Source organism: Cricetulus griseus, chromosome X (assembly GCF_003668045.3).
Source record: "Cricetulus griseus strain 17A/GY chromosome X, alternate assembly CriGri-PICRH-1.0, whole genome shotgun sequence".
In the NCBI taxonomy this organism is placed as follows: domain Eukaryota; kingdom Metazoa; phylum Chordata; class Mammalia; order Rodentia; family Cricetidae; genus Cricetulus; species Cricetulus griseus.
The window spans coordinates 54,536,867-54,558,170 of NC_048604.1; the positions used below are offsets into that span (position 1 = coordinate 54,536,867).

Consider the following 21,304-nt stretch of genomic DNA (forward strand, 5'->3'; position numbering starts at 1 on the left):
AAGTTAATGAAATCTGGTCTCACAGAAGTGTTTATTGGAGTCTTTAACATGGCTGTAGGTAAGAGTTGCCTAACACTGCAGGCCTCCCCTCTGCCAGCTACTTTTAACTGGGTATGGATATGAATGTTCCCTCACTAAATCTGGCAGACCCACAATGACTTGGATACTAACAGTTGCAGACTTACTTGAGAAAGGACTCAACAGTGACTGTCCCATGCGGGGGACAATAGAGGGCTGTTCCAGAACTCAATTACAGACAACATGAGCCCTCAGTGCAGTGAGATATATGGTACTCCTCATCACCCCTCACCCCACGGGGATAATGTGCTTGGCTTGGCTTGGTTTCCTAAATGCAGCTGACCAACTCAGTTCCGTGTGCAATTGGAGAGCAGAGGTCTCCAGGGTGACCAGGTTTAGGTTCTCAGGCATCGGGTCTAATACTGGAAGGGGTTTGGGACACAGGGCGAATCTCCTCACAAACTGAAGTCAGCCATCTCAGCAGTCCAGGATGTAGAGTGTGTCCAGTCTCTCTCCTCTCCAGACTGGAGGGGAATATGTACATCAATGCGCACCAGTGATCAGAAATCCTCAGGAACCAAACCAGGTGGAAACTGAGGGGGCCGGCTCCTCATCAGCTGGGGAAAAGGGGAAGTAGGCCTCACAGATGCCCTAAGAGTGAAAGGAGCAAGGCTGCAGTCCACAGGGATGCGGGTGGGGCACCCTGGCCTACAGCAGTGGGGGCCCATTGACCCCTGGATGATAGAAGACACAGTTGTTCTCAAAGCGGCAGCTGCCCTTCATCATGAAATGTCGACAGACAGGGTGGTTTGACATATCTCTTCCATGACTGTGGCCACCATCATGGCCTTGGTGGCCGCCTTCCCCATGGCCATCACGAGCTCGGTGTTCATGAGGTGGTGGACCTTGATGGTCATGGCCTTGATGACTAGGGACATCACTTGGCCGGTGGCCAAGAGGTCCCCCATGTCCAGGGTCTTCATGGAGGCGATGTCTACCACCAGAACCCATTCCTCCACCAGGGCGTTCATGGGAACGATGTCCTCTGCCCATTCCTCCACCAGGGCGTCCATGGGAACATTGTCCATTGCCCATTCCTCCACCAGGGCCTCCATGTAGGCGGTGCCCACCACCTCCAAACATGCCTCCTCCACCAGGACCCCCTCTGCCATTTGGGAGGCCTCCTCCAGAACGACCTCCTCTGGCTCCTTGGAATGGAGGGGGTGGCTGCGGCTCATTTCCTCCACGACCTCCTCGGCCTCTGTGGTATGGTCCAGGACCAGGTCCTTGACCCGTACGCATTGGGCCACCTTGAATGCGGTCACCTGGGCCATCCCAGAAGGGATCACCTACCCGAGGAGGGGGTGGGGGTACCAAAAGACGTGGACCCACTGGCCCACCAAGGCCTCCATGGGGGCCTGGCATGGACGCTCCAGGACCAGGGGGGAAATGCTGCATACCTTTGAGGCCCCCGGGACCTCCTTGTGGGAAGCCATTGGCTACAGGACCTAGAAGTCCATGTGACACCAGCATCTGCTTGAGCTTGTCTGCGTACTCTGGCTGTTTTAGCAGATCCTTTGAAGGGTGGCTGTTTGGACTGCACATGATGGAGATGAGGATCTCCTGGATATTGATGCCTCCTCCTCCAGGGCCCTGGGGGCTCTTCCCAGCTCCCATTCTTCCCATAAGATTGGCCAGAACTGGAGGCAGTTTGGATCCGCCTGCCCCATTAGGTGAGCCACCAGACCCTCCAGGCTCCAGGGTCTCAACATGCAGTGCCTCATCCATGTAACACTCCTCATTCAAGGGGATGAGCTTCGGGGGTATAGGCTCATGGGGCTCAGGATCGGGCTCATGAGGACTCTCCTTGTTCAGGAAGAATTCCTGAAGGATGCCCTTTTCCCGCTCAGCTTGGATATATCGCTCCTGGCTGTTGCTTCCAGGGATGACAAGAGGTGCGGGCAGAACCAGAGGCCTGGGACATACCCATGGCACTATCTCCTCCATGATGTCATGGCATGGTCGCCTGGCTGTCTCAAAAGCATGTCGGTCGGATAGTATCTCACGCTTGGCTGCCTCACCGAAGTCTTTGATCTTGTTCACATTCACTCGTTCAGTTTCATCCATTTCAAAGTAGAAATATTCTCTCAGTTTGTCCTCCTCAGGCCATGTCACCGTTTTCCTCTTTCTGCCCTTCCAAGTCAGCTTGCTGGGATCACCTGGGCTCTCCACAGGCTTCACATCCAGAGCTCCTGGCGCCAAAGAGGCTGTATCCATGAGCTCTGAGACTTCAACAGACAACACTGGGGTGCAGGGGCGATCTGTGTCCAGGGGCTCAGCAGGGGGCGCTGGCTCTGGGGAGGAAGGTTTGGCTGAGCTCGGTTCAGTGCTTGTTTTCCCTTCAAAAGGACTGGGCTTGGCAGCTGTAGGTGACAGTAGCTTCTTCTTTTTAATTTTGATGCCTAGGACAGGGGCCGAATTGAAAGCATTCAGGAAAACCAGGCCCTCTATATGCTGTGGGGGGATGCTCTTCACTTTGAACTCTTTGTTGGCACTGAGGGTTGTGTTGAGGGGCTTGTACTTCTTCTCTGCAGGTGGGGCAGCATCTCCTGGAGCAGCTGTGCCACTCTGCCGCTTGAGGGGGATGGGCTTCAGATTGTACTTGTCTGACGCCACCACAGTGCTGGAGTTCTTCTTCACAGACACCAAAGATGGGGTGTCCAGCTCTAGTCCAGTGGAGCGAAACTTGGCGTGACTCGGTGCTGTGGTTCTCAGTGACTTGGGCTTTTCCTTCTTCTCTGGAGCCTCCTCAGCCCGGATCTCGGCCTTCACCTCAGTCAAAGGTTGCTCAGGAATTGTAGTTCGGCTTTTTCCCTCTTCCTTCCGTTTCTTCTTATCTTTCTCTGCAGGCTGGGCGCTATTTTGGGAGCGGATGACAGCCATCCAGTCGCTAACGAGGACTGAGGCCAATTTCCGGAGCTCTTCATCCTCGCTTGACTTGCTCAGCTGCTTCACTAGTTTGGCTGTGTTGTTCTGCTTGAGATGGTCCACAGTAAGTGGGAGGTGCTGCAGGGTCAGCAGAATCTGCTGCAGGAGAGGAACGTTGTTGGTTGTCTTTGAATATGTCAGCCAATTGTTCAGAAGCTTGTAGCCACCGACATCAATAAACTTAACCAGCACTTCTGGGGCTTGGGTCTGCAGGATGATGTTCAAGTACGTACATCGATTCACCATCTTTCGTGCTTCTTTCATCAGACTGAAGATCTTGGCAATCCCATCCACACTCTTCACTTCCCCATCCCGAGTAAGGAAGCTGTCCAAGTCCTTGAGAAGTTCTTTGGGGTCTATGGGGCCCGAACCCATGATGGTGTTTTATCCAATTTCTTTTTGTGACGTCAGCACCTCGGACTCAGGGCGAGGGAGGGCTAAAATTTTGGAGGAAAAAAAAAACCAACAACAATAAAACAACCAACCCGGTCCAAACTCAATTACTTGGGGGGCCTCACTGGATCAAAAAAAATCTCTTGAAAAAAAGTAAAGACTAACTTAGTATCCACTTTTCCCCCAAACAACTCCATTTAGGGAGAGGCGGGGTTCGTTGGGGAAAAAAATTCCTGAGTGGATATCAAAAAGGAAATGCTGGATAAGTGAGATTGGGCCGGTCTGGGAAGGGAGGGTGGTTGATTATTTTTGAAGTTATGTGGTGATGGGTCCTTTGGCCACAGATTGCAAGTCCCAAGCCCAGAGCGTTGACTGGTGGGGTGAGCAAGACAGGTGGGAAGGGGCAGAAGACATAGTGGTTCCGGCTGGTGGCTGCTGCTTTTCCCCTTTCCCCCTCTCTTAGGATCCTTTCAAGGGCTTAGGTGTTGCTGAGGCTCCTTTGTTTCCCTTATGGCCGGCCTGTCTTTCTCTGAGAAAATTCAACCCCAGGGGTTGGCCTGGACGCACTGGTGTCAACCCGCTCTCAATAGCGCCCAAAACGGCTTTTGCCTTTTGCCTCACGTGCTCTGCCTGGGATCTACTAGTCATCGTGACCAGTCTAGGAGAGGCGCGATCTGGGAGGCCCATTGGATTGTGACGCAGCTGAAATTCTCATCCCTCACCCAGCAACGCCCAAGGACACTGCTGTCCTGAACACGTGAGCGCCTGCCTCAACAATACTGTTTCTAAAAAAAAAAAAAAAAAAAAAAAACAAAAAACAAAAAAAAAACCAAATACTGACATTTTAAATTAATAACTTTCACTGAATAAAGCAATAAATAAATAAATAAAACAAAATATACCAGTGGAAATTAACTATCTTAAATAAATGCTTCTAGACCATCGCTGCTAATAAAATACTAAAATTATGAAAATATATGTATATTCAGATGTATATGATCCAATATAAAATTATTTGATGAAGCATTTATAGACTATTTAATAAGTGTTAATGACAGAATTAGAAATTATTTTCTCTTTTCCAATCTTTATTTTTCCTGGAAGTGTATGTTTAAAATCTTGACTTTGAGTCTGAAGACCAAGAAACATTCTCATGCACACATGATTGTAAGACACTTTGAAAAGAAATGAAGTGCTTCTATGAGGCTTAGAAACTCTAAATGGAATTATTATTTCACATTAACTTTAACAAATGTATTTGATGTGCTGAAGCAAATGTAGGAGGTAGGTTTATATAATTGAATATTTTTTGTTATCATTAAATTTATATTTTGCCTGTGTATCTATAGCTAATAATGATGGCAAATTTTGATGTTTTGATGTTTGTTGTTTATCTAAGAAAAGTGATCATTTAGGTGTTGAAAACTTGCTTGGTAAGTGGAAAATAAGGAATAAACAGAAGCTGGAGAGAAAAAAAAGAAAACACAAATCAAGGGAATACTGGAACTGGAAATATGGGACAAACAAACAGAAACTACAGATGCAAGCATAACCAAAAGGATGTAAGAGATGGAAGAGAGAATCATAGGTTTTGAAGATACAATAGAGGAAATAGATTCATCAACCAAAGGAAATGTTAAACACAACAAATTCTTCCTCACAAGATCTTTTTAATTTTTTTACTTAATTTCTTTAATTACTACTCATATTTACATATCCATCTGCCCCATTCCCTTGCCCTCCCATTCTCCCATGTTCCCCACCAACTCCTCCAACCCACCCCAACTCCTCCCCAAGGATAGTGAGGCCCACCACCAGGGACCTTCAAAGTCTGTCATATCATTTGGGGGAGGGCCTAGGCCCTCCTTGCTGTATCTGGCCTGCAATAATATCCCTCCACAGGGAATGGGCTCCCAAAGTCCATTTGTGCTCTAGGGTTAAAGACAGGCTCCACTGTTAGAGGTCCAATAGACTTTCTTGGCCTCCTAGTATGCACCACATTCAGAGGCCTTGGTTTGGTCCAATGGTGTTTCCCTAGCTTTATGACAAGAGTTTCCATGCTATCACTAGGTCAGGTCCATTGTTTCTGCAGGTCTCTCCAGCCCATTCGTGGGTCTTTTGCTCATCCCTCCTCCCTCTCTACAAATGAATTCCAGTAGTATGGTTCAGTGCTTAGCTGTGAGTTTCTGTTCCTGCTTGGAACAGCTGCTGGATGCAGGCTTTCCTTCCTCTCCCTGCCCCTGGGCTCCCACTTTGGTTAGGGGTTCTTGTTCCCATCACCTTATTGGAGGGACTATGCAATCTTCTCTTGGGGTCCTCCTTGTTTCCTAGCTCCTCTGGCAGTGTGGAATGTAGACTAGTGATCCTTTGCTCTATGTCTAAAAATCAAAAATGAGTGAGTACATACCATGTTTATCTTTTTGTGATTGGTTTACCTCCCTCAGGATGGTTTCAAATTCTTAAAAAAATCATGAAAATCTGGGACGCAATGAAAAGATCAAACCTAATAATAATAATGATAGAAGAAGGAGAAGAATTCCAGCTCATAGGTACAGAAAATGTATTCAACAAAGTCATATGAGAAAACTTTAAGTCCCCTAAACATATAGCAATCAAAACACTAAACATACAGAACAAAGGAAAGAATACGAAGAGCTGCAAAGGAAAAAGGTCAAGTAACTTATAAAGGCAGAACTACACCTGAATTCTCAGTGGAAACTTTAAAAGCCAGAACGTGCTGGAAAATGTTCTGCAGACACTAAGTGATCATGGAGGCCAGCCCAGACTACTGTACCCAGCAAAGATTTTAATCATCATAGACAGAGAAAATGGGATACTCCATGACAAACACAGATTTAAACAATACCTATTCATAAATCCATCTCTACACACACATCCCTACAAAAAGTTCCTGAAGGAAAACCCCAACCCAAGGAAGGAAGCTAGACCCAAGAAACAGAGGCAATCAATAATTGTAGCTTAACAAAACCCAAAGAAGGAAAACACACACATAATACCAACAACAGCAACAACAAAACCAAAAGTAACAGGAAATAACAATGACTGGTACTTAAATGTTTTAATTTCATCTGTCTCAATTCTCAATTCCCATAAAAAAGAGAGAATGGGTACTAAAACAAGATCCATCCTTCTACTACATACTAGAAACACACACAACTTCAAATACAGACATTACGTCAATGTAAAGGGCTTGGAAAAGATTTTCAAATCAAATGGACTTAAGAAGCAAGCTAGTGTAGCTATCCTAATATGTAACAAAATAGACTTCATACTAAAATTAATCAAAAGAGATGAAGAAGGACATTTTATATTTGTCACTGAAAACATCCAACAAGATGAAATCTCAGTTCTGAACATCTATGGCTTAAATACAAAAGCACCCACATTTGTAAATGAAACATTACTAAAGCTTAAATCACACATCAATCTCCTCACATTAATAGTGGAAGATTTCATTACCCCATTCTCACCACTGTACAGGATTGCCAGACAGAAACATAACAGAAATAAAGCAACTTTCAGAAGTTATGACACAATTGGGTTTAACAGATACCTATAGGACTTTCTACCCAAATACAAATGAATGTATCTTCTTGTCAGCATATCAAGGAAGCTTATCTAAAATTGACCAAGTGCTCAGTAACAAAACAAACATCAACATATAAAACAAAATTGGAATAACCCCTGTATCTTATTGGGTCACCATGGCTTAAAGTTAGAATTCAACAACAACACTAATTGCAGAAATCCCACAACCTCATAGAAATTGAAAAGTGTTCAACTGCAACACACCTGGGTCAAGGAAGAAATGATGAAAGAAATGAAAGACTTTCTACATGTCAAAGAAAATGAATACAAAACATACGCAAACTTTGTGACACTTTGAATGCTGTGCTAAGAGGAAAGTTCATAGCAATGAATACCTACATCAAGAACCTGGAGAAATCTCACCCCGGTGACTTAACAGCACACCTGAAAGTTCTAGAATAGAAAGAAGCAAATTCACCCTGTAGAAGTTGACAAGAGGAATTAATCAATTGAGGGCCAAAATCAGTAAAATGGAAACAAAGAAAACAAAAAGAATCAATAATATAAATAGTTGGTTCTTCAAGAAAATAAGCAAGAAAGACAACCTTTATTCAAACTAACCAAAAGGCAGAGAGAATATGCAAATCAACATAATAAGAAATGCTTAGGGGGGCATAACCATAGACACTAAGGAAACCCAGGCAATCATAAGATCATACTTTGAAAAACTTACTACACAAAATTAGAAAATCTAAAAGAAATGGACAATTTTCTGGATAGGTACCACAAAGCAAAATTAAATCAAGACCAGATAAACAAAATTATATAGACCTATGACCCATGAGGAAATTGAAGCAGTCATCAAAATCTCCCAACAACCACCAAAAAGCCCAGGGCCAAAGAGAGAGTTTCAGGGCAGAATTCTATGAGAACTTCAAGGAAGAGATAATACCTATGCCTCTCAAATTGTTCCACAAATAGAAACAGAAGGAACATTGCCGAACTCCTTTTACATGACTACAGTAACCCTGATATCCAAACAACACAAAGATGCACCAAAGAAAGAAATTCACAGACCAATCTCCCTCATGAATAATGATGCAAAAGTACTGAATAAAATACTGCCAAACTGAATCCAATAACACACCAAAAAAATCATCCACCATGATCAAGTAAGCTTCATTCCAGAGATGCAGGGTTGGTTCATCATATGGAAATCTGTCCATATAATTTGCTATATAAACAAAATGACTGGGAAAAACACATGATCATTTCATTATATGCTGAAATATCCTTCAACAAATCCAACACCTTCATGATAATGTCAGTGACAAATGGGTGGCTTAGGCAGGTTTTGAGGTCACTAGCATGGGAACCAGCATTTATCCCCAGTGCACGAACTGGCTTTTTTTTAGTTCATTCCCTATAGAGACTTACCTTGCTCAGCCTAGATATGGGGTTATTGCCTTAAGCCTGCATCAAGTTATTTGATAGACTTTGTTGACTATCCATGGGAGGTCTCACCCTATCTGAGGAGTAGCTGGAGGTAAGATAGTTAGAGGGTGGGGAGAGATGAAGCACAGGAGGTAGATGGAACTAGGATTAGTATATAAAATAAGGTATTTTTTAAAAAGGACATGTGATAATGGAGAGATAGGGACTACAAAAGCAACCTGATAGAGTAAATTATTTTAAAATAATTTTATTATTTATTCCTCTGAACAAATATGACTAAAGCTGTACTTTAATCAAATTAAATTTAACAAGCGATACATTCAGTATCAAGAGATAAAATATGAGAAGAAAAGTGAAATGTGCTTATAGCTGTGAAGTGGTTTAGATTCTTTGTTCCTTTTATTGTCCCAACAGGGAAGAAGAAAAGCAAGTGTCATATGTGTCAACCTTCCATTTATTTAAAAGCTCTTACCATGTAGTCACTGTCTCTCTTTGTTTTTACAGAAGAATGATGCTTACATTGAAACATTGAGACATTTCAATAGTTTTCCTTACAAAATTAAAGGTGACTTGTAAAGAAACACAATATGTTTTGGTGCATTCCATCTACTGGGAGATTGCTTAAAGCAAAAAGAAGAAATACTGTTCCTGTGGTTTGGCTCTCAGAAGATGAAGAGTGTTAGTGAACTTTTTATTTGGTTTACTCTAGAGGCTTCTCTGCTGTGTGATTAATGCTTTCCACACTTGAATAGAAATTTTCTTAGAAGAATCTTTTGAGAACTACAGTTTGTAAACGTGTCATGCACAAAATGTGATCTAACTTGAATTCCAACCACTTGTAAGCATATCAAATGCTCCCTTTTCAACAGGAAAAAATGATATTCATATTAGCATAGCAAAGATCATCCACAAAGGAGATGAACGAAATGCCCCCACATTATACAAAAGGCTGGGAATGGTGTTTGAGAAGGGAAGTAACCCTTTCCACTTGCTACATTTTTCAGATATGAATTTTTTACTTCTCAAAGGAAGTAAATCAAGGTAAAGATGTATCACTCCAGGGATATTTTAGTTCTCAGAGCGATTTATCAATAAGAAGTAGGCATGTGAGTTCAATTCTTTAGAGAAAGCAGTGATCAATTTTTGTAAAGCAATTATAATTTTAAAACCACTAATCTTAAACTACACTTTGGTTTGAGAAATGTCACTATAAATTCGTATTTGAACATATGGAAGGAAAGAAACAAGGATATGGGAAGAAAGGAAAAGAAAGGGCATAGAGCCCTTTCAAAAGTCAATTTTCTCCAAAAGACAGAGTTCCAGCTTAACTATGACGTAGCTCCATAATTTTCCTTGAATGACTTAACACTTTATCTTTTAGTATGCTTTACCTGTGAAGCAGGGCAGTATTCATACATGTATTATAAACTTAATATTAAAATCCAATGAAGTACTCTCTAAGTGTTAGAAGTGATAGCAAGACAAGTATTGCTCAAATATGAACCAGTACTTTTCAAATGAGGTAATTATTAAACATTCTATCTGGAAGGAACAGAGTTTTCTTCCAAGTATTGAGATAATAAGCAACGGGCCAATTAATTTTAATGCAACAAGAATTACATAAAAGACTTTTAATTGTTTACATTCTGAATAATGTCAAAGTCTGTTCTGAAATCATATGATGTTGTTTTTATTGTTAATATTTTTCTTAAAATAATTTGAAGGCAATAGCTGTCTTTCATTTGATGATAGAAGAATGAAATGGAATTCATTAAGCTTTTAGTTAGGAAGGCTTTAGACAATCAACCATATAATTTATGCTGACATATGTTTTATTCTGTTTTATAGCTTTTGTTTCAACTGTTTTACGAAACATAAGAGTGCCTCTATGCCGAAGCTCAAAAATTATAGAACAAATACAAATTTGTAGTTAAGTTTGAACTGGGAGTTATTTTATATTTCAAATCCAAGTAAGAGAATTTGATAAAGCTAATTGTCTCTTTTCACCACATGAAATAGTAAATTGTGGTCTTATATATAAAAATTTTGCCACCTTAAAATTAATTCTAAATCTGACAAAATTACAAGTAAGTATCACAATATGAAATACAGAATTTCTCCCTAAAATTTACTGCTTAATAAAGTCCCAGCGGCACCCACAACACCATAGGACACTGCCACAGACATTGGGTGTCCATCTTAACTATATGGTAAGACCCTTTTACTGAAAGCACCAATTGTTTTGGATACAAGACATAGGAAAATTAATGTTGTGTTTTTAGAAAACTCTCACTGATAGCTATCTTATGTAGTGCCAGAAGCTGCTATAGAGACTTCTAGGAAAAAAAGGTATTATTGTCTTAATCAGAAATTAACTTAAATGCAGCAATGCCCACATGCCTAATCTGATGTGGCCCCTGGTAAGTTAGTAGCTTAACAGCTCTAGTGATAACAAATTTATGAAATTTCTAAAGAATTAATACAATTTATTACCTAAAAAGAAAATAAGACAATAAAAGTACTAATCAATCTTTCTTTTTCTCTTTAGATAATGTACACATTTGATTACATGTGGAACATAAACAGTTTTATGTTAAAGTTGGATTGTTTTGTCACTATTGCCATAAGAAAAATATAAGGTCTACATGAAAAAATTTACTTTCAATCGTCTCAATAAGTTAGGCATGCTCAAGTTGTGGCTTCAGCTAGTCATTTAGAAATTGATTAGCCTTTTCTGACTTCTGGTCAAGTTTATCCCTATTGTAACAGCATTAAATTCTGTGTTTCTGTAAAAAAGTAAAAGCAAGAAACTTACTCCTAAAAAGTCCATATATTTTAATACAATGTATATTTTAAATGTATAGAGTGTCAACTTGCATACTTATATGCTTCAAAACTTTAATTACTTATAGCTCTGATTAATGGAGCTTTATTTCATCTGTTAACTTTCCTAAAGTATACTTTTAAAGAAAGTTTATTCCTCATTTTGATTCACTATTTAATTGCTACCAAGGAAAATACATATATGCAGAAATTATGATTTATGAAGTAAAATATTTATGCTCACTCAGTTTCCATGGTTCTAACTGGTGTTTATTTCAAATAAGGAAGTAAAAGTACATGATTAAAAAGTCTGAAACCTCTATATAGACCCATTATATTCCTCTCCCTCTCATCCCCTAAATTCCTTGGTTCAGATAACAAGAAGTAGGCTGCTGTTCAAAACTGTTATCAAAGAAAAGCCATAATCATTGTAATGGAGATTTAATGGTTAATTCTTTAATATTCTCCAATTATATTCATATAATTGATATTGAAATACTGTTTATAAGTTTTATGGATTAAACAAAAAGTAGAATATACCTGTATATTAAGCTTTAATCATGCAGAATGGCAATTTGCCTCTTAGTATCTGAAATGTATCAGATAGCATTACTGAACATTTAGTTGAAGGACAGTAACATACTCATATAATGACTAAGCAGAATAATCAGGGAAGACAAATAGAATTCTTTTGGTAAATATCTATTTTAATTTTATTTATTTGCATGTTTCTCTCTGTATGGTTATGCTGAGTGTGTGTGTGTGTGTGTGTGTGTGTGTGTGTGTGTGTGTGTGTGTGTGTGTTTGTCAGAGAGGCAAGAATAGGGTGTCAGAACTACTTCTGCAATTACAATAATAGGCAGCTGTGATCCATGAAATCTGGGTTCTGTGATGTGAACTCTGGATTTTTACAAGAGCAGGAAACTACCTTAATCAATGTGCCATTTCTCTAGCCAACAGGTTGTTATTTGCATCTTGGTGGAGGAGATGGCAGAAAGAAGATAGATTATATATATATATATATATATATATATATATATATATATATATATATATCAGAAGGTTTTTATTGTTTGTTTGTTTTAAGGGAAAATGACATTATCTATAAGAAATACATACCTTGGCAAAGAACTAATAGTAATAGTATTTATTTCAAAAGAATTTTCCACGTGTGTTTTTAATATATATTTAAATATTGAAAAGTGGAAAAGTATGAATTTGGCAACTAGTTTAGCATTTCAACCATGATGTTGAAGAAAAACCACTTGAAAAACAATACACAGAATATATTGCAGCTAAAAACCTAGTGGAAGATGATCATTCTGAATAAGATAACCTAGACCCAGAAAGAAAATCATTACATGTTTTATCTTATATGTGGCTATTAGCTTTAAATATCTATATTTCATTTGGAATACCCACAGAGGTCAGTAAATTACAAAGTACTCATGAGAAAGGGCTTAAAAGAATATTTTAAGCCTTCATATTATTTATTCTTTCCAGTTTCATTCTTCTACCCACCTTTCCAGTACTACAATACTACAATTTATCTCTCCCTGTTCAATAATTACTCTAAGGAATCTTTAATTCCTTTCTTTATTTCTTCCTTCACCCAGTGCTAATTCAGTAAAGAGTTGTTCAGTTTCAGTGAGTTTGTAGGCTTTCTATAGTTTGTATATTGTTGTTAAATTCTAACATTATCCCATGGTGATCTCATAAGATACAGGGGTTTATTCCAATTTTTTGTATCTGTTGAGGTTTGTTTTGTTACTGAGTACTTGGTCAATTTTAGAGAAGTTTCCTTGAGTTTCTGAGAAGAAGGTGTGTATTCTGTTGTGTTTGGGTGGACTGTTCTAAAGAGGTCTGTTAAGTCCATTTGTTTCATAACATCTCTTAATTTCCTTAATTCTCTGTTATGTTTTTGTCTGGCAGACCTGTCCATTGTTGAGAGTAGTGGCTTTGAAGTCTCCCACTATTAATGTGTTGTGGTTTGATGTGTTATTTAAGCTTTAGTAATGTTTCTTTTACAAATATGTGTGCCCTTGTATTTGCGAAATAATGTTAAAAATTGAGACTTTATCTTCATGGGTTTTTCTTGTGATGAATATCAAATGTCTTTTTCTATCTCTCTCTTAATTTTAGTTTGAAATCTATTCGTTGATTAAGGTTAGTTTGAAGTTGTAGTGATTTTCTTGTATGCACAATAAGAGAGGCTAATTCAACAGTTTTAGAACAGAATTGAATCTGAACTATTACTCTATTTTGTTAGTTATGTGTTAATTTTCATATTATGTTTTATTTTTAATTGACTTATAATAATTACATGTATCTGACAAAGTTGTGATGTGTGGAATGTAAGGATCTATGTATATGTATTCATGTTAAGGGGACAATTAAGCTATCTACTTTTTATCAGTTTTTGTTTCAATATTCTTCTCTAGGTATTCATAAACAATTATATTATTGAAAATTAATAACAACTTTATGTGAAATGTTCTTCAAAAGTCATTGTCTTTGAAAGTTCATGCATTAAAGTATGGCAGTGTACATGTGTGTGTATTTGAAGTTCAAGATGAAATAAAGCTGTGATGAGATAAAGTGCTATGATTTGATCTATTCCAGAAATAAAACTTTTATTAATCTTTGAAAAACTGATCTCTTTTGAATGTATAAAAACTGAAATATGTATTCTTTTTGACAGATCCAAATATTTGAAACACTAAAATGACAATAATAAATGTCATTTGTAGGAATATTTTGATTTTGTTGTTCTGTTTCTATATGTTAATCAATGACATTTCTATTTGAGCTTATGAATAAATTAGAAAATTATAGTCCTTAAGTTTGTTTGGAAACACTAATACCTAGCCACAAAACAAAAACAACAAAAGCATGAATGGACAAAGTAAATTTAAGTAAACTTAATAAGAAACTTTACAGAATTTGACTTCAAAATATACCACAAAGCTATAATAACTTTTTGAAAATCGTGTGGTCCTAGCTCAAAAGCAGAAAGATAAACCAAAGTCTGAATTGGAGATCCTAGAATGAATCCCATCAACCACGAATTGATCCTTTAAATATTTAGTGAGATCACACGATGAAGAAAGGAGAATCTTTGTGACAGGTGGTACTATAAAAATTATACATCTACTTAGTCAATATATAGAACCAATCTCTATTATCTAATCATCTCAATTTCTAATTGTATAAAATTATTTTGAAATGGATTGACTATCATGCAATACTTGAAACTATGGAACTGCCAGAACAAAGCATGTAAGAATCATTTTTAGGACATTGGAAATGGCAAGGAATGTTCGGGGCAAGTGCTCAAAAGCTTTCAGATAACACTGAACTCCTTCACCAAGAGTGAATGTGTATCTGGTACTGTACACCAGAACAAAAACACAAGTCTGGAAGGTCATATACCTTGGAAGATGGGGAATGAATACTGCAAATTAATTAAATTGACATGGATCCAAAATGTCATATAAATAATTATGTTTATTTTCTCAATAGACAATGCTACGTTCTCTTTAGTAAAAGAAATATCTTTTTGAATTTGACAGCAATGAATAAACACTGTGATTCATGGATCACCCAGATTCAAAGAATTCAATAGTGATTGGGTCCTAAACTTATATGCTTGTTGTGGTTTAAAAGAAAATGTCCCTCAAGAGGAGTGGTACTATTAGATAGTATGACCATGTTGGAGGAATTGTGTAACACTGGGGCCAAACTTTGAGGCCTCTTTTGCTTAAGCTTCCCTTAATGTGATTGTTAGTTGACTTCCTGCTTCCTGCAAGATGTAGAATTCTCAAATATTCCAGCACCACATCTGCCTGCACAATTTCATGCTTCCCATTATGATGATAATGGACTGAAACTCTGAAAAGAGGCATCCCAGTTAAATATTTTACTTATAAGAATAGCTCTGCCCATGGTGTTTCTTCACAGCAATAAAAACCCTAAATAAAATAATATATATGTGAATCAAATTGTCATAAAACAAATGGAATGAAGTAGTATAAATAAACTAGAAAGACTAGTAAAGAAGCAAAGATAGAAAAATGAGAAATTATCTTATGAAAAAAGTTTCTGAGCATATAAGGCAGTAATGATAGAATAGATTTACACAATGAGAGAAAATATTTCTCAAACATAGATTTGACAAGGCATTATATCATAAGTATATAAGGAATTTCAGTAACTCCTTGAACCATATCTTATTTGAAAATGAACATTATACCTAAGTACAAATTTCACATAAAGTATTCTAATGGCTAATGAATTTAGGAGAAACATAATTAACAATCCTAACAATAAAAAACTACAATGAACTATCTTCTTGTACTAGGTAACACACCCATCATAAAAATAAAAACAATAGAACCAAGTGAAAATGAATATATAGAGAAAAGAGACCATTATAATACCATTAATGTGACTGTAAGCTAGATTCACCTTTCACAATGAAGACTCTAAAAAAACCCTAAAATTACACTACTGTAAGATCCAGTATTACCTCTATCAATTATGTTCCCAAATAAAATGAAAATAGAAAATCAAACATCTCAATGGTTATGTCTGTGGCAGATGTGATCACAGAAGTCAAGATATGGGAACAATCTAAGTGTCTATAAATCAATAACTGGATACAGAAAATGTGCATACAAATGGTAAGAGAACACGAACTGGAGACTGAAACATCAATACAAACAGTCAATTGGCAGAGAAACACAGGAAGGCCTTCCTCATCAGAGCTTTAGCTGAAGAACAAAATGTGCATGAGAAAAGTCAATGAAGGGTAAACTGGATACTTGAGCGGTCCCATTAGAGCTATAAATCTTGTGCACAAATTCCTTCTGGGCTTTTCCTCCCAGCTCACCAGCTAACTTAGCCTACCCCCACAGTTTAGAATATTTTTTCTCTTAAGAAGCTGTGTATATTTCTATTTCTAACCATTATGTCTGGTGTACTACTTGTCTGAGGATACAAAAGCCAGGAATCAGATGCTCTCTGGAGTCAGATTTCCATGACATTTTGGGCTTTCTAGCTATTTGTCTAACCTCCATGCCCAACCTGAAATGTATGACTTTTTCTCTGTCTCCCTTCTACAAGTAGTTGTTTGAATCTTACTTTTATTGCTATTTTTTTCTCAAACTCTAAGAAATTCTCCTCAGGCATTCAAGTCTGTAAAAGGAAAAATAAAAGGAATTTCCTGATTTTGCCTAACTATATCTTACCATTCATTGATCTATCTTTTTCAGTCCCCCACCACAACCCTGCTCGCCACAGTTTCTAGTAACTATTCTTATGCTAGTCTTTTATGACATTAACATCTTTAGGTTCCACAGAAGAGTGAGGAAATATATGTATTTCCATTTTAGCATCTATTCATTCATTAATTTATGGCAACATGGTCTCACTAAGTAACTCTGGCTACCCTGGATCTCTCTACATATACCAGGATGGCCTCAAACTCACAGAGATATGCTGTTTCTGCCTCCCAATTACTTAGAGTAAAGGCAGGATCCATGATGTCCACCTATATTTGTCCTTCTGTATCATGTCTTCATAATATTTCATTTAACATAATAGTTTCCAGTACCATTCATCCTCTCATGCAATAAAAACTTTCTAACATTTTAACAGCTGAATGCTATTCCACCATGTTTATGTTACACAGGAACTCAGGGCTCCCTTTGTTTTAATGAAAAGACTTGTGTGGTGATATACTCTTTATGATTTAATAAAGATTGCCTGGAATATCAGAAAGCAAAGCCAGATATGCTAGTTAGCTGTAGAAAGTAGGCAGTGGCAGCACACACCTTTAATCCAAGTACTCTCGAGACAGGCAGATGGATTTCTCTCAGTTCAAGGTCACTCTGGCCTACACAAGAGTGATGAGTAACTGAGTTCATGCCTTTGACCTCAGCACTTGGAATCACAGGCATTTAATCTCAGCAATAGGCAGGTGGAGACAGGAGTGATATGGCTGGGTGGAGAAAGGAATAAAAGGAGGAGGATACAGGATTCAAGAGCTTTTGCCTCTGATGTTTCATGGAGCCAGCATTGCTCTTTCTTCTTGGTAGAGGTAAGATCTACTGAATTGGCTGCTTTGCTTCTCTGGTCTTCAGCTTGAAATTTGATGCCCAATATCTGTATGAGCTGGATATCTAAAGAGGTATTAGAATGGGAGAATGATAGGTATTTTAGGAGGTATCTTTTTAAAATTATTTGAACATTTTAAAATGTGTGTACATGTTGAAAATTACTTGGTATATAATGAATGCATAGATGATGTTGACTTGTTTTTAATTTTTTTATTAGTTCAAGTTAGGGAACAAGCTTGTTTCACATGTAAGTCCCTTCTCCATTCCCCATCCCTCCTCCCCTACCCCCATCCTACCCCCACCCCATCCACCAACCACTCCCCAGGCATGGTAGGGCCCTCAACAGGGGCTCCACAAAGTCCACCAAATCTTCATGTGCTGGGCCTGGGCCCTTCTCCATGTGTCCGGGGCCAGAGTGTATCCCTTCACGTGGGATGGGCTCTCAAAGTCCCTTCTTACATCAGGGAAAAATACTAATCCACCACCAGAGGCTCCCTGGAGTGCAGAGGCCTCTTTATTGACATCCATATTCAGGGGTCTGGATCAGTCTTGTACTGGCTCCCAGACAGCATCTTGGGTCGATGTGCTCTCCCTTGTCCAGGCCTACTGTTTCTGTGGTTTCTCCAACTTGGTACAGACCCCTTCGATCTTCATTCCTCCCTCTCTTCAGCTAAATTCCAGATTTCAGCTCAGAATATGATGATGTTGAATTTTAATGGAAAATATATTTAAGAAGAAAAGTAGAAGGAAGAAAAGAAAGAGGGACAAATTGACTTAGAAAATGACAGGAGTTACAAAAATCTAGTAAATTGTCATATGGAAGCAATTTAATGAGATTGGTAATATTATTATCTGTGCCTGCAGTGCACCATTTTCCATAAATGGTATCTTCCCACATCCGGTAATTAAATACATTATTTGATTTGGTTTAGTGTATATTTTGATCCTTGTTCTCACTACCAAAAAGGGTATTTGCAATAAAGAAAATATAGTCTAGAAAAAAATAAGCAAACATTAAATTCAATATGGGGTTCGCTTGTTGTTAAATTCTTTGCATAATTTTTTGCATATCTCACTGGGTGTTGGTGATGAACACCTTTAGTCCCAGCACTCAGGAGGCAGAGGCAGGTGGATCTCTGTGAGTTAAAGGCCAGCCTGGTCTACAGAGCAAGTTCTAGGACAACCTCCAAAGCAATACAGAGAAACCCTGTCTCAGAAAACAAAAAAAAAATTCTTTGCATATCTCACTCATTATCCACAACTTATCATAATATAAAAGTATATGTTAAAAGTCTGGTTGCTGTGTATCTCAGGCTACACAGATAAGCATCCCTGGTATACTCATAAAAGTGTCATATTTTGGGGAATAATGTAAACCAGATATTGTAATATTATTCTAAATGTGGGATTTTGTTACATATTTTCTATTTTGATTAAGAAGTTTTAAACATATATCTTCAAATTGCATACTTCACATTATTTCCTACAAGGTAAGTAACCTATATGAGATCTAACATTAGTGAATATTTTGCTATCTAAGAAGATTAGAAAATAATAGCTCTAAAAACATTACATTTAAAACATAAATTGATAAGTCATTTTCTCATATTGACTTCAATTTTTATTACAATACTATTTTTCAAAGATTTATGAAGATTTCACTTTTATACTCCATATCACTGATCAAGTTGTATGTATGTTAAATTATATGTGACATTTAAAGTTTTAAAGATCACTGTAGCAGGAATTAATGCTGATATTAGTAATATGACAGCTATGAGTGTAACTAATACCCAGGTAATAAGAATTTGAATCCATTTCTTTAAATAATCTACTTCAATAACCAAAATTTTTCTCTCATTGATATTCAACTCTTTTCTTCTTTAACCAGTAAAGTTACAATTAGAATTGCTGAGTAAACATAATTGTAGCTAAAATAATTTTTTTATTTCCTTATTCCATGCTTAGGAAAGAATAAAGTTTACATAGCCAATCAATATTCATATAACTCAATATGCCAGCATTTCCTATCAGATAATTTAATTTAAATTATAATTTAAGAGATAATTTAAAAGGAGATTTTACCACATGTTCAGCTTAGGAGTTTGCCCTCAATTCAATAGTTGCATAGTTGGATGAAAAGTAGGAATAAAATATTAACTTGTAAGACATTAATAAATTGCTAAATTGCAAATAAAAAATTACAGAATTTTAGTACACTTACTTAATATTCAGTTTTGAGTATACTATATGAATAAAACAGCTATGTTAATATTCTTTAGGGAAGCAGAGATTGTGGTTTCCTATTTGCATAAGAAATACCTAGTACTTACTGACATACTTGTGAAATGTTGGGGCACAGATCCTACATTCAAATGTCTTTTGAGCTCAGCCCATTTTCAAAAACAGAATTGACAGTTTGACCTGCATAAATAAGTACCTACTACTAAGCTGTGTGAATATCCTCAGATGTAGCTCACAGCATTTTTGAATCCTTGAACACTTACAAAATAATTATGGAGTTCAAGATGTTTTTATTTGTGAAAGTTCTAATTAGATCTATTTCACAAAGTTCCCGTGGGGATTCAAAAATAAAACACAATTAATGAAGCAATGGATGGGCTAGAAAAGGAAGCTACTAAATAATGTTCTATTTTACCAAGCATGATCTAAGCATTGTGGTACTTTAATTGAATTCTATCAATATTGAAAACTATATCATTGTAAAAAAATATTTTTTGAGCATCCCAACTGATGTTTCGATAAAAGATTGTACATTGCAGCTACTGACACTTCTCCAATTAGTGTGACAATGAGCTCATTGTCTTCATTTTTTCATGTTTCTCAAGATTCTGGAATTATATTTTGCGTTTAAAGGAGTATTTATATCTGTGTGGATAAGCACATGAATTATATGCTCCAAACCACAGATTCTCCAGCATTCCTGTCTGGAGAAAATCAAAAGATTACACTTAGAATTTGTTTATAAAATCAGCTACTTTAGACATCTCTCCTTACAAACCTTGGGAAATACGCATAATACCAGGATTTGAGAAAATTTTCTCAACTTAAACTATAACTTTGTTGCAAGGCCATCTAAACCTGAACTCTAAGATCAAATACTGTAGATGATATTCACATTTCCCAAGTCTCCTAGAAAAACTCAGATTCATATCACATTAGAGTAAACAAACATTTAAATAATAGTTGAGACAACCCATGCACAAATAAGGTACAACTTTGACAAACAATATGCTATTATATTTAGGGCTCTCATCTTAGGCATATCATCTTATTTTTATCATTTGCAGTAAATAGAATTGCCTCTAACAATAAATAAACATAATTATTGGTGGTTCTACAGTGGTAAGCATAGCTGCCTTCTTAGTACAAAATATCTATATAAATGCCCAGTCCCAATGGGTACATCTACAAAACACTCCCCTATCTAAGATTCAGCACATTAGGGAAGAGGATATTTAAATACTGTAATAGCCAGAAGATCAGAAAAGTATGTGTGTGTATAAAAACATTTATGTATACAATAACAATTAATGAAAAAAAAAGTGCCCATGAATTTGAAGGGGAGCAGGAAGAAATACATGGGAGTGTTTGACTTTATATATAAAATGAACTGAAATATTTTCAGAAAGAACACCTAATTTCTCTAATTTGAAAGCTACATAAGAGTCATTCATCTTTATCTAAATGTATTAGAATCCAAATTTCAATTGGAATTGGTGAGTATAATATAGTTTGCAGAAAATACTTCTGTGAGTTAATATTATTTTTAAAATATATGAACATTTAATTCTACCAAGTCCAGAATGACATAATGCTCTCCCACACAACGTTCTATACACACATTCAGCGGGTTTATATATAGTATTAGTCACTGAGATCAATGAAGTTTTCTTTTTAAAGATGTTTGTGTAACATAGTTTTTAAATTTGTTTTAG

General features: G+C 37.2%; 1 protein-coding gene across 1 annotated transcript; it reads right to left on the bottom strand.

The window, feature by feature from the left end:
* Positions 1-726: 726 nt before the first annotated feature.
* On the bottom strand, positions 727-3,381 carry LOC100766453 (serine/threonine-protein phosphatase 1 regulatory subunit 10-like). The gene has a single exon (XM_035449722.1). The coding sequence runs from the start codon at positions 3,379-3,381 to the stop codon at positions 727-729; it is 2,655 nt and encodes an 884-aa protein (XP_035305613.1).
* Between the last annotated feature and the right edge of the window lie 17,923 nt (positions 3,382-21,304).

Bases quoted from the DNA above. Each gene is read 5' to 3' on its own strand.
- LOC100766453 (XM_035449722.1), bottom strand. From the start codon at position 3,381: ATGGGTTCGGGCCCCATAGACCCCAAAGAACTTCTCAAGGACTTGGAC.